Here is a 14,771-nt window from a genome sequence, read left to right on the forward strand (position 1 = left end):
ATCATGTAACACCGCTAAGAGAGAAAAGAACAAGGCATGGAATCAGTTTCGAAAGAATCGAACTACTACCAATCTCATTATCTACAAGAAATTTAAAGCTCATGCCTGTTTCATTCGGTAAAAAGCTAAAAAAGAATCTTGGATTCATTTTGCCTCATCATCACTAAAGACAAGTGCAGGACTAATCTGGCGGAAAATAAGATGCTTTACTGGTAAGTTTCCATCAATTCCTTCCCCAATCATCGTCTATAAAGGACAGGGGATAACCCTTCCAGAGGATATTGCAAACATCCTCGCGGAATCTTTTGCTCACCATTCTGCCTCAACCGCATATGATCCAACTTTGCTAAAAGCCAAAACAATAGCTGAAAAATATAAAATAAATTTCGGAACAAAGTCAGCCCTCTCTTATAATGAACCACTAACCATGTATGAATTAGAAGAATCTTTTAAAAAATCAGCCAATAGTGCACCTGGTCCAGACGGCATATCCTACCTAATGTTAAAGAATCTAAATGAGAGAACTCGTTACTCTCTCCTAAAACTTTTCAACTGAATATTTTTTGCAAATTACTTTCCCATTTTCTGGCGACATTCTGTTGAACTACCCATTCCAAAACCAGAAAAGGACCAATCAGACCTGCGTAATTATAGACCAATCTCATTTACTAGCTGTCTGGGTAAGACTCTGGAAAAAATAATACACGGTTGTCTGATTTGGTATCTGAAACTCAAACTACTATGAACAACAATCAGTTTGGATTTCATAAAAACAGACCTACCCTAAATCTTATGATAAAGGCTGAGGCAAATGTGCAAAATGCATTCATAAAGAATGAACATTTGGTCATGGTGAGCTTAGATATAGAGAAAGCCTTTGAAACCATGTGGCGTCTGTCATGGCATCCTTCGTGACTTACATGCCCCACGACTAAGGGGACATTTACCATCATTAATTCAGAGCTTTCTTGAATATCGAACCTTTCAGGTTCGTTATCAAAGTGCACTCTCCAAAATCTGCATAAAGGAGGAAGGAGTCCCACAAGGGTCAGTTCTCGGTGCCATACTCTTCTTATATAAAACTTACAAAGAAGATATATATATATATATATATATACACACAATTTTATACACATTTAGAATACACACTCTAACAACAACCATAAGTAGAAACTTATCTTTACGCTGATGACCTCACTATATCCAGTCACTCGCAAAATATGTTCTCCATTGAAAGGAAACTCCAACTGTCAATAAACAAAACGCAATCATGGATGTTACAGAATGGTTACTGACTATCTCCACAGAAAATGTTTGCTATACACTTCTGCAAGAAACGAAAACTGCATTCTGATTCTGAATTGTGCCCGGGAAATCATACTATTTCAATGACAGTATTAGATTCCTAGGTTTAATATTGGATAAGAAATTAAACTTCCTGAAACACATACAGCATGTATGAACTATTTGTTTGAAGAAAATGAATATCCTTAGAGTGCTTTCTGCAATATCACGGGGAGCTGACCGATACTCCCTTCTTCACCTATATACAAACATAATCCGATCCAGACTAGACTATGGTGCACCCGTATATGACTCAGCTAGAAAATCAGCATTACAGTCCCTAAATACCATTCAACACAATGCACTTAGAATAGCTCAAGGTGCTTTCCAAACATCTCCAGTGCATAGTCTATATATTGATGCACATGAACCTCCATTATCCTTATGGAGAGAGATGCTGCTGCTTACGTACACTGCCAAACTTCGAAGTATGCCCTCACATCCTATCTGGCCTTACTCTTTAACCCGTTTTTCCTAAATTTCTACAGGAATAAACCAAATGAAAATAAAACTGCTGGAATCAGAATTGGAGTTTCCCACTCAACAATATCCACCAAGACACCGGAGAGATGGAGCCTCCATGGTCCACTTTTAAACCTTTATGTGATGACTTTTTTCAAAAGTGGGAAAACAGGTGCTGTACAATCAAAATATACAGCAGCTACATTTAGCCCATGCATCAGCAAACACACACACTCTGCAAATATATACTGATGGATCCAAATGTGATATAGATTTAGGTGCTTCAGTGGTTCTTCCCACTTGTTCTGTCTCTGAAAAACTTTTTCCTAGTTGCAGTATTTATACCGCTGAACTCCATGCAATAAAAATGGCTATTGAACAAGTCAACAACAGGTCTGATGAAGAGATGATAATCTATACCGATTCCTTAAGTGCAGTAACTTCTTTAAAACACAAATGTCCAAACTCTCATCCTATTCTGAAAGAAATCAGAGCGCAGTTAATTAATCTCGCAGAATATAACACGGAGGTAAGGTTCTGCTGGATTCAGGGAAATGAGAAAGCATATCAAGCAGCAAAAAATCCAGTCAACCCCGTGCCGTGACTTGCCTCGATTCCTTATATGGACTGCAAACTCATCATAAAACAGTTATGTATTGACCAATGGACATCAGTATGGCAACAACAGACCCATAATAAGCTTTTCCAAATAAAGAAAAAGCCACAATACTGGAAATATAGTTCACGATTAAACAGACGAGAAGAGGTTGTCCTTGCAAGGACACACATTGGGCATTCTCATCTCACCCACCTCCACTTGTTGACAGGTGATGAACCTCCTCACTGTCGTCATTGTCCCACCCTACTTACAGTGAAACACATTCTCCTCTAGTGTCCCCACAATCATGCTGCTTGATTAACAAATTTTAAATCAGCTTTAACCCAAAACAATTCATTAGAGATGAACCATATTCTCGGTAATGACGCAAATTTATCCGACTTATTTAATTTTTTAAAACACATTAATTTATATGAACTTCTCTGACATATGACTGGAAAAAAAAAAAAAATCATTTGCAGAATTACTGTCAGTCACAATTTGGCCTTAGTTGCCCTTGTGCCAATAACTTCCATTAAACCCAACCAACCACAGTAAGCATGATTAAGCCTTTTCATCAACATCTGTTCCTCATCACCTTGCTCAGAGATAGTATCACCAATCAGATGATCCAAAATCACAGACATACTATCCTCGTCAACACCTCCAATAGAGTATGCCATATCTCCGTTATATATTTTAGTCTTGCCAACCCCAGGGACACACATCTGGTGAGTATGGGCTTTGGCACACCCAGTGTCCTGAGCTGGATATCATCACTACTCTACTTCTCTCTCTCTCTCTCTCTCTCTCTCTCTCTCTCTCTCTCTCAGAGTAACTTGGGAATTTTTTTTTTTTTTTTGGCTGGTGCAGCATAAGCTTCAAGCTTCCTTGCACCATATAACTAATAATATACAATTCCCCATGGGTTCTCATTGGCCACTGTTCTAACCAATGTTCTTCAGGCAGTTAATTTTGATTTAGATATCATACGCATGTATGCACTCCGTATCCTTTGATACTCTGCTTTAAGTACATTAACTTCCTCCTCCCCATTGTTATGCTGACTTCTTTGGTACCTTTTCCATGCTGAACCTGCTTCCGAAGTTGGCTTATCTCCCCAGACCACCATTTTTCTATTTCCATTTATATGTACAAATTATATATAAAACTTACAAAGAAAATATATATATATACAATTTTATACACATTAACATTCTCATTATACATATATATGATACTATATTATATGTGACCTCCTGTTGCTTTGCTTATGTGTATCCCAGAATCGAGGGTGGCTCCTAGGCAAAAGCCCATCTCCATCTAGTTATTCGTTCTGGCATAGAACCTGTACAACGCAGGCCTAAAAACGTGTGTGTTATTACCATCTCACCAATGCCAATACAAGGCAGCTACTGCCTGATGCCCTTATCTAGGCCCGGATTTATATTATCTGTTTGTGCCAAAATGCACAATTCCCACACCCACTGGAGGTAGTGCCAGGTGGTGCTACTCTTTGCTTCAGCTACCACTTCGATATTGGGAGAGGTAGATCCAATGAAGCAACTTTTATGATTTATTTCCTGTGCCAATTTTTTTATTATTGGTTATTTTAATTTAATATTTTGTAATTTTATTTTTTTATTTTTATTTTTTATAATTAAAACAAAAGGGGTATCATGCAGATGCCACCCTGATGTCTGTTAAAATTACTGGTGCAAGTGATGGAATGTTAATACTGCATTGCAACAGAATTGTAGAAATTAGAATTTTTTTTGTAACATATCTTTCCGCATATACAGTCTAATTGGTTTTTGGTGATGTTATATTGATTTTTATTATAGCCAAGATGGAATCCTTTGTTGGCTTGTTTGATCCCGATACTCAAGACGAGGGACTGTCATCGTCATCTTCTTCATCCCTCTCACCTTTGCCTGAATGCCTTCCACCAGAAGCTGCTGAAGGTAATGTGGAATACAAGTTAAAGCTTGTTAATCCATCAAAGAGCCGATTTGAACATTTGGTCACTCAGATGAAATGGCGACTTCGTGAAGGTAGGTTTTTGTATAATGTAGGTATATGCGAATATAGTTTTCTTTCTTTCCTATTTAATGTTTGTTTGTTAATTTTATGTCACTCAAAAATAATGGGTTTTTTTTCCGTGCATCTTTCTATCATATTAATAAAATTTTTATGTTATTGTCATTTTGTAACGTAAATTGTTTTGGAAAAATATTTATATTAAAATTTGTGTTTTGTAGTATTAACGTACATTAAGAAATCAAGGTGCCTCACATCCATAGTAGGTTTGGCACCATATCCAATGCTTTGATTTTCCTGTGGCTATAACTATCTGAAAACTGAATCCGTCTTGCATTTCAATAGAATCAACATTCATATATTTAGATTAGATATATTGATTGAGATCCCTATAACAGGCCATCTTTGATTTACATTTTGATTTATGCCAAACTGCACTTACAAAACAAGCAAATTTCTATTCACGTTATTACTTAGGCAGTTTGATAGTTCTGATAGTTTCTGGTCATGCACACAAGGAAATATACATCCTATTCTGTCTGTGTAACTGCAGATGTCTATCTGTTCCTAATTATCTATCGCTTATCTATTATTAATTACACCACTCTGCATGGTTTTGTTTTTGATGTTTGTAAAGCCATTTTTATCTCAGTTTTTTATGCTGATTTCAGAAATGTTATTCCTTTTTTTAATATCACATACCGTTTTTTTACATTAAGTAATTTACAACTCTGTCATGAGTCATTATTGAATGTATTAAGTTAAGAGTAAATGCTGGGAATTTTTAAACTAAATCTTCACATGTTGGCAACATTGCTTGCAGTGATTTGTTTTTTGACCTTGAGAGCTCTGTGCAGCAGTGTTTATCGGTGTAAGGTCAGTTTATTTTTGAGGTTATTCTGTGAAACTTGTGCTGAAAAGTGAGTAAAATGTCTTCAATGCTATTTGAACAATTCAAACTTATTTTGTTATATTTATGGAAGTTAATGTACTCCTCAAGCAAAGACAAGATATTACAGAATTTATAAAAATTGTGTATTGTGCTTATTTTGGAGTGAAACTTGGTGACCAAGCTAAACAGTATCTGTCACTGAGAACCTGTGTTGAAGCATTGAGATTGTGGAAAAATGGTAAAAAGAAGGCTATGCCATTTACAATTCCCATGATTTGGTGGGAACCTGCAAACCACTGTGATGACTGCTACTTTTGCTTAGTTCATGTAGAGAGATACAATGCAAAAAAGTAAGAAGGGCATTGTATATCCCGATATTCCATCTGCCATTAAACTAGTCCCAAATGGAGATAATGTGCCGATTCCATGCCCTCCACTTATATTGGAGAATGTAACAGAAGAAATTGCTGAAAGTGAAGTTTCTGAAGATGAAACTGAAGTCTCCATGCCTGGAGACATTGAGTCCAGCCCTCAACTGTTTTCACAGCACAAACTCAACGATCTGGTAACAGATTTTAAATTTAACAGTTAAATTTAACAAAGGAATCTATAAAACTCCTTGGTTCTAGACTTAATTAAAAAAATCTAACATATGAGAGGATTTTTTTTTTTTTTTTTTTGTGGTACAGACAGAGAGAACAAGAACTGATCTCCTACTCTTTCTAAGGATGATTCTATGTTTTTTTGCATTAATATGAACAACTTAATGAGCTATTTAAGAATTAGTTACAATCCTACACAGTGGAGGATTTTTATTGATTCATCAAAGAGGACTCCCAAAGGTGTATTTCTCCATGATGGAAATAAATATGGGTCAATTCCAGAGTTCACTCTGTGCATTTGAAATTTGGATCCTTCTCTCGGCACAGCATTCTGCTCTTCTGGGGTTACCAGGGCCTGCAGAACTGCAGCTACAGATGCATTGTGTGTTTTAGCTGGAAAGCAGACCTCATCATAGCAAAGGCCCACCTACGGTATCGATTGAGGCAGAGATCTCCTGGACTGGTTGTCAGGTCTGTGCATGCCTGGTTGTGCCGGCAGACGAAGCCTTTAACATTACAACTGAGCGGAGGAAGATCGATGATGAGCTAAATGTCATTTGGCGAAATCAATGGCAAACCTCTGAGAAAGGGAGACATATGTTTTCATCCTCTCCATTCATACCTTAAGCCAGCAGAAGAGATAGCTCTTGTTTGGACTGGCTGTCTGCTGTGTCCTGATGGGGCACGGTCTGCGGTTGAGGCTGCTCCAGCTGGGGTTGGAAACCTCAGACCTGTGCTCATGTGGTGAGCTGGAGACAGGCCTTCACATTGTTTTAGAGTGCCCCAACTATGTTGACCTTTGAGTAAGGTTAGAGGGAGGGATGCTCACCCTCTCTGAATCAACATTGGTGGATTTTCTAAATGATAGTTACTTGTTTGACTGGTTCGTCAAATTTATTAATAGTGCTTTTGAGTGCATTTATGTTGCTGGATAGGGCGACCTACCTCCTCATGGTGGGAACTGTAACTTGTGGCCGTTGTGATGGTGACACCGTCCCTGCCTCAAGGCCAAATGGTCATTTTATCAAGTCATTGTAATTTGATGGAGAATTGCGTCTTGTATTATTACTATGTTATAAGATATATAATATTACTAACCATATCACAAGTATTGTACAATGCAACACTGAGAACTAGATGAATATGGGTGGAAGCTAGATGGCATCTAGGATAGAGGGTCCTTCAAATGACAAATGTGCATTTGAAAGGGCCCAGGTGCCAAAGCGATTACTTTGTGGTTGTTTTTTTTTTATAGAGCAGGCCCCCGTTATAATGCGGTTCGCTTTACGCTGATTCGCTATAACGCTGTTCTTATATTATAACCCGTATCTGACTATAACACTGTCACAGATCACTATAACGCTATTTTACAAATTGCATTTTTGGCATATTTAACAAAATCGTTTCATTTGATGGAGTCAATAGCTTGAAAATGAATAGCAAAACAGCATTAAAACGTTTCCCACGCCGACTTGAGAAATTTTCCCACGCTCAGTGAAATTTTCTCACATGCTAATTTAATGCAGTACAGTGACTTGTTACGTAGTTCCGAGATCAACATTTTAAAAAATTATCAAGTATATTGCTTGTAATATTTGCATTATATGCATTTATCCAAAGACTAATCATCACTCAGTACAGTATTAGACATCGTGTGTAACGGACAGTTTACTCGAAAATTGTATCATAATTAATGCAACCAACGCAGTTACATTTTCAAAGAGTTAATAATGGCCAATAAGAATGAAAAAGCAACAACATCTGGACGCAGTACAAAGACTATAAATGTAAGAAAAAGACTGAATTTGAAAATCAAATTAGACGTTTTGAAGCGAATCGATTCCAGTCAACGACAAGCAGATGTGTGCCATAATTTAGGACTTGCAAGTTTAACTGTAAGAACAATTATATTATAAAAAAATAAAGAATTAATTTTAGCAGCGGGAAAGATAGCTGTTCCACTGAAAGCAACTAGGGCTAGGCCGACTATTAGGATTGAAATGGAAAGACTTTAACTGATTTTATTGAAGATAATATCCAATGCAGAATTCAGTTAAGTTAAATATTATAAAAGAGAGAGAGAGAGAGAGAGATTAGCCAATATGATGATCTGAAGAAAACTCACCTAAAAAGAAAAAGTGGAACCATTTAAAACTGGTAAGGGCTGGTTGAATAGATTTAAAATCTAGGCAGAAGCTGCAAGTGCAGATCAAGGAACCGAAACTTTCAAAAAAGAACTTGTTAATTAAAATTATTGAAGAGGGGTATTGTGTGTTATACTTCTCAACAAGTTTATAACATAGATGAAGCAGGACTTTTGTGGAAATGAATGTCTAAAAGAAGTTTCGTATTGAAAGAAGAAAAAAAAACACGCCAGGTTTCAAAGCGGCGAAGGATCGGGTGACTTTATTGTTGGGGTGGTAACGCTGCGGGAGATTTAAAATTAATACCCCTTTTAGTTTATTTAGAAGAGGGCCAACCCAAAATCGACACATTTTTCATGATTAAATTCATCAATTAAATTAAATCAATTAACATCAATTTAGATCAATTAAATTCATGATTTTAATTGGAATTTTAAGTTTAATTTTGAAACGTAAGTGGTTACCACATAATTATATACGTATGTAAGGCAGAATATTTTATATGTACAAATATTTGAATATTAAATATTTTGACCGACATTTGTGCATCTTTTCACTACCGTTTATTATTGATTAGGAAATATCCTATGGCACCGACCGCAACTTACAAATACATATGTTACCTTATGGGAATGCGTGCTCGCTTAGCGCGGATTCACTCAGCGCTCCGTTTTTCCGGAACAAATTATCAGCGTTAAGCGGGGGTCACCTGTACTAGTATTTTTGACTTCATAGACTAATTCTTTGAAGAAGCTCCACCTCCTAGTGGTCTGGGACAGGCAGCTGGAGGAAAGCCCAGCTGGCAGAGAAAAAACTTCATAGTACATTTTGATTTGGTTCAGTTTTCATTGTCTGAGCCTTTATATCAGTTTAGTTTATATTACTAATATATTAATTTGTTAAATTTAGTATTATTGTTAGTTTACTAATATGTTTAGGAGACGGGATTTTCCTGAAACCTCAGATGAAGATAGTGCCGAAGAGAATGAATTCCAAAGGTACAAAGAAGCTCTGAAGGTTCCAGTGGCCATCCAGACTGACCCTGATGCCTCAGAACCTTCTGGGTGTGGTTCAGAAGAACCTATGAAGAAGGTTAAGGCTAGGAAGAAAAATAAGGCTCCTGCGAAGCAGCCACCTGAAATTGAAGATCAGTCTAGGGACATTTAGGATGTTCCCTGTCCAAAGCGAGTTCTGAGGACAAGAGCTGCGATTGCAGCACAGAAGAAAGAGGACCAAGAAACTAGTGTGTGACCGAAGGTTCGCATAGTGGAACAAGAAGAAATGGCTAGAGAAGATCAGATGGGTTTTCTCGCCATAAGAAATACCAGGAGAAGACTAAGGGAATTGGTGATGCCCAAGGAAGTTGGACTCCTGTCCTTAGTGTCTAAAGAAATTTTGGATCTCTAGGATGACCTGGAGGAGGCTATCCTGGAAATAAAGAATGAGAATATGGAATTAAGGAGACAGTTGTCAATGCAACAAGATACACCAGCTATGTTAAGAACTTTTGTGGATGTGGTGTACCCTCAGAGGGAGGAGCACCATAAGATCAAGACTGTTATTATTAAGTCAAGAACTGACCGTTATGCAACTAGTGATTAGATAAAGACTGAGGTGATTAGGACTATGAGACCTGCCTTGGCTGATACCAAGGTAATTGGTGTTAGACCAGTACATGGAGAGTTGTTTTGGAGGCTGCCACTGACCAGGATATAGAAAAGATTGTGAAATGGTATAAGATGTCAGAGCTGGGTCTGGAAGTGGAGAGGCCGCTTAGACGACTTCCAAGGGTGGTCGTGTTCGATATTGATGAGACTGTTACGAGTGAACACTTTTTACAAGAAATATGGACTCGTAACTTAGCAGATTGTGGAGTTCCTAGAGAAAATGTTTCTAAGCATGTCAAGATATTAACTAGGAATAAGGCCCGGGATGGTGCGGTTTTTAATTATGTACTCGACGTTTCGGGTAACATTAGAAAACACCTCATTGATAGGACTAGGGTGTATGTAGATTGGTCTTTGCACCAGGTGAGTGATCTACTAGTCCCTACTCAATGTTATCGCTGCATGCCCTTTGGGCATGTGGTGAAATACTGTAAGGTTGATGGCTTCTGTGGAAACTGTGATGGTAATGGCGACTACTTTAAAGAGTGATAAGAAGGATGGCACCCCTAAATGCATGAACTGCTGGCTGTGGAAGTCGCCATCAGTGCATTTGGCTGTGGATCACATTTGTCTAGATTACAGCAGGAGTTTTGGACATACTCAAACACTGGATAGACTATAGACAGTAGAAATACATACCATATTCTGCAGCTCAATGCCCATAGGGCAATGAATGTTGCCACGCAGCTAGTGCAGACCATTCAGGAGAACAGGGTGGACCTTGCATTGCTGCAGGAGCCCATACCTTAAGGGGCCATATTGTTGGTTACCCGAAGAGATTCAGAGTGGTGAATGCCTTGGGAACCCCATCTGTAGCTATTCTGATTGTAAATCCAGAACTTACTGTCACAGCGATTTCTTCGTTGACAAAAGAGAATGGCATATGTGCAGATGTTTCAGGGCCCCTAGGCACCACATACTTTGTTTCTCTATATTGTTGTCCATCACAAGGTATAGAGGCCTTCATAAATTATCTGGAGAGATTCTTGCACATGTTTGGTTCTGCCAATATTATAGTAGGTATGGATGCAAACTCGAGATCTAGTCTCTGGGGAGGCATGGATTCTGCTGATAGAGGTTTACTTCTGGAAGAGTTCCTTTCTTTTTTGGGTATGATTGTTCTTAATTATCTGAGGCAACTTCCTACGTTCTCCTTGACAGCAGGGAAGTCATACATTGATGTTGCGTTGTGGTTTCATACTTTGTTGGATTCATTGTGGTTCCATACTTCGGCAAATCAGGAACTGGAAAGTTAGAGGCCATGACCACCAGTGATCACAGGGCTATTGTCTTTCAGGTGTATAATGAAGTCACACAAAGGACGTGGCTTTGATACCAATAGGTATCAAATGCGTGGAGTGGATTGGGAGCTTTTCTTCACCCGTGTGCAAGCCAACTTTGAAGATCAATTTTATGTAAACTTGCCGCCAGCCAAAGAAAAGGCTGAATTTATTACTTCTGAAATACAAGAGGTATGTAAAGGAAAGTTAAAATGTAAAAGGTGTCTAAGGCAATACCTTGGTGGTGTGATGAGTTGTCTAGGTTACGGGTGTTGGTAAAACAAGCCTGGAAACGTTATCGGAGATTGAGGAGAACTTTATCCACGTCTAGCTTTGACAAGTTGAAGGTGGACTATCAAAAAATACGTGCCTTGTATTCAAAAAGAATAGTTGAATTAAAGAAACGATCATGGCAGTCCTTCATAGAGAATCGAGGGTCTGCTGCAGACCCATGGTTAACTGTTTAAAAATTGTTAACCGATAAGATTTACTGTAGTGATCTTATGTACTCTGTTCGTACCAACCAAATCAAGTTCTTGGGATGGGAGGAGACGATTGTCTATGATATTAGACTTGTTATATGTTGAAAATCCGAATAATCAGGAACAATCACAGATTGTGGTTGAGAATGATTTATATGAGGGGTGTGAGTCTCCCTTTACTCACACTGAGCTCAATGAGGCATTACACCACAAACTGATAGGGCTCTGGGGCTTGACTTGTTGGACACCATGATAATAAAGTGCATCAGGTGAGTCCTGATATGCTGCTAACCTCGTTCATCACCTGCCTTGCTGAGGTTATTTTCTCTCAGGTCTGGAAGAAGGTGGAATTGAGGTTGATCCTCAAGAGCCTGAAGAAGCCTGTGGATGAGCCTCGCTCGTATCGGCCCATTGTCCTTTTACCTGTCTTGCAGAAGCTGCTGGAGCAACTGGTCCTTGTGTGTGTGTGGCATCATACTGTGCTGCGTGGGGGCATGTCCTCAGGCAGCCAATATGGCTTCAAGAAAGGCACTTTGGAAGATGCCACAGCAAGAGTGATCTCTTGGACCAATGACTTTGAGGGCAGATACATCCTGGGCTTGTTCATGGACTTTCAGGGAGCATTTGATGCTCTGTGGTGGGGCAGTGTCCCTCTGTCCAGGTGGTCTCTACTGTCTTCTGAAGGACTGTTTCCACCAGATGAAGGTTTTAGTTCAAACAGGTTATGCTCAGATTGAAAGAGCTGTAAAAAGAGGGTGCTCACATGGTCGGTTCTGGGGCCAACTATGTGGAACATAGTGCTGGATGAGTTTTTGAATTCTCACAATGTTGAGGGTACCACTATCGTGGCTTATGCTGACGATCTTGTGTTCCTTTTGAGAGGTAACTCTCACAAGGAGTTTGAGGAGCGGGCTGAGGTTTTAGCTCTGCTGCTGAGGGGACGCATCAGCTGATTGCAGCCACCCATTTGCCGCTTGGGGAGGGATTTTTACCTTCGAGTTGGACAGAAAGTCCTGTACCTAGGGGTATTCCTAGAGGAGTGGTTGACATTTTTGGCACATGCCAGTTATGTGTGGGAGAAGGTGAAGTGGGCATATGCCAAGCTCCAGCAAGTTACACATGATTGGGGCATTAAAGGAGGAGCCATCCATCTTTATAATAACATCTTTGTCCCAATTCTGACATATGCAGCTGGGGCTTGGGGAGGGAGGGTTGAACATTCATGTCTGCTCAGCATCCCGCTCTTCTGGGGATTACCAAGGCCTGTTGAATTGTTGGTTCAGATGCATTATGTGTTCTGGCCAGAAAGATGCCAGCAGATCTGCTTGTAGCAAATGCCCATCTACGGTACTGCTTGAAGCGAGGAATTCCTGGACTGGTTTTCAGTGTCTGGTTGGGCCAGCAGACGTTGCCATTAACATAACAGCTGAGCAGAGGCAGATCAGTGGTGAATTAGAAGCTATTTGGAAAAATCAATGGCATAGCTGTGAATAAGGTAGATATCTATATGCCTTTATACCCTTTGTTCATACCATGAGCTGGCATAAGCCTTGGTTCTGGTTTGGACTGGCAGTTTTCTGTGTCTTGACTGGCCATGGCTTGCAATTGAGGTTTCTCCAGTTGGGGTTGGTAATCTCAGACTTATGCTCTTGTGGAGAGCCTGAGACAGGCCTTGACATTGTGCTGCTCCCTCTAACCTTCGAGCAAGGTTAGAGGGAGGGACGCTCACCCTCTCTCAGTCCACCTTGGTGTATTTTATGGAACATAGTCACTTATTTGACAGATTTATCAGTTTTGAGAAATGTGACTTTGGGTGCAGAAATGTTGCTAGATAGGATGACCTACCTCCTTGTGGTGGGGGTGGAGACGCTGTCCGTGAGGCCAAATAGTTGTTCTGCTGTAGTCTTTGTTATTTGGAGAATTGTTTTCTGCTTATACTAACGATTAGTATTAGTAATGGCTGCGTGGTGCAAGAAAGCCTATGGCTTATGCTGCACCAGCCAAAAAAAAAAAAAAAAAAAAAAACACGAATAAAACAATGGTAAAAAAAAATAAAATAAATAATAATAATTAATAAAAAAAAAGGAAATTAAACCTATCATCCTATGCACTTCCCTGACCCGAAAGTACTATCCAGATGACCTTTGAATTTCCCCAAACTGTCAGCCTCTACCACCCATGTAGGCAACTTATTCTAGTAATTTATAACTTGCTGGCAAAATAAAACTTCCTGCAGTCCAATCTAAACATTTTCCCCCGTAACTTGAATTTATGTCCCCTAGTTCTAGCATCATTTATAATCTTGAAAATTTTGTCCTCATTCATTTTACTGATGCTTCTCAGAGCCTTAAACACTTTAATCAAATCTTCTCTAAGGTGTCTAGTTTCCAAACTCTGCAACCCACATATTCGAAATCTTTCTTCATAAGGACGCCCTTTTGCCGATCTCACCAGGCGAGTTACCCGTATTTGCATCCTTTCAAGAAGCTCAATGTCTTTCTTTATGTGCGGTCTCCATACTTGAACACAGTATTCCAAGTGTGGTCTAACAAAAGCCTTATATAATGGGATTATCACGTCCCTATCTCTACTTGCAAAAGTTTGATAGATTATCGATAGGACACCATGGGCCTTCCTTGCAACCTGTTTACAATGCTCAGAGAATTTCATGTCTGACCGTATTGTAACACCCGAGTCCCTTTCCTCCAGTACTGGGTTTAGTTGAACTCCACCAAGTAAATTTTTTTTTTTTTTTTGCGATTACTGTTTCCCAGGTGTATACATTACACTTTGTTGGATTAAAGCACAGCTGCCATTTTTCTGACCATTCCTGAAGTCTATCTAGGTCTCTCTGAAGAAGCTCAGCTTGACAGTGATCATTAAATACTCTACCAATTTTAACATCATCTGCAAATTTAGACATCATGCCCTCTATCCCTTCATCGATGTCGTTTATGAAAATTAAAAACAACAGTGGGTCCTAATACTGATCCTTTGGGAACCCCATTTCTTACATCAACCCAATCTGAGGAATAGCCATTTATCACAACCCTCTGCCTCCTGCCCTGAAGCCATCCTGCTATCCATCTAAGGATTTTCCCAGTGATTCCAACCTGTTCCAGCTTATAAAGCAACCGCTTATGTGGGACTGAGTCAAAAGCTTTGCTGAAATCTAAATAAACAATGTCGAAATTATTCCCTAAATCCAGCTCTTGAGTGACCCTTTCAAAATAGCGAACCAGATTTGTTAAACATGATTT

At 39.2% G+C, this 14,771-nt stretch overlaps 1 protein-coding gene across 1 annotated transcript in view; it reads left to right on the top strand.

Annotated features, from left to right (window-relative positions):
• LOC150078232 (GTP-binding protein 2) overlaps positions 1-14,771 on the top strand; it is a 134,639-nt gene that overhangs the window by 46,777 nt on the left and 73,091 nt on the right. Inside the window, exon 2 of the mRNA XM_090384235.1 lies at positions 4,249-4,458. Within this exon, the coding sequence (XP_090240361.1) occupies positions 4,254-4,458 (205 nt within the window). The 5' untranslated portion in view covers positions 4,249-4,253. The remainder of the gene's footprint in view (positions 1-4,248; positions 4,459-14,771) is intronic.

The sequence above is a fragment of the Mastigoproctus giganteus genome, chromosome 11 (genome assembly GCF_048544385.1).
Source record: "Mastigoproctus giganteus isolate SK-2022 chromosome 11, ASM4854438v1, whole genome shotgun sequence".
NCBI lineage: Eukaryota > Metazoa > Arthropoda > Arachnida > Uropygi > Thelyphonidae > Mastigoproctus > Mastigoproctus giganteus.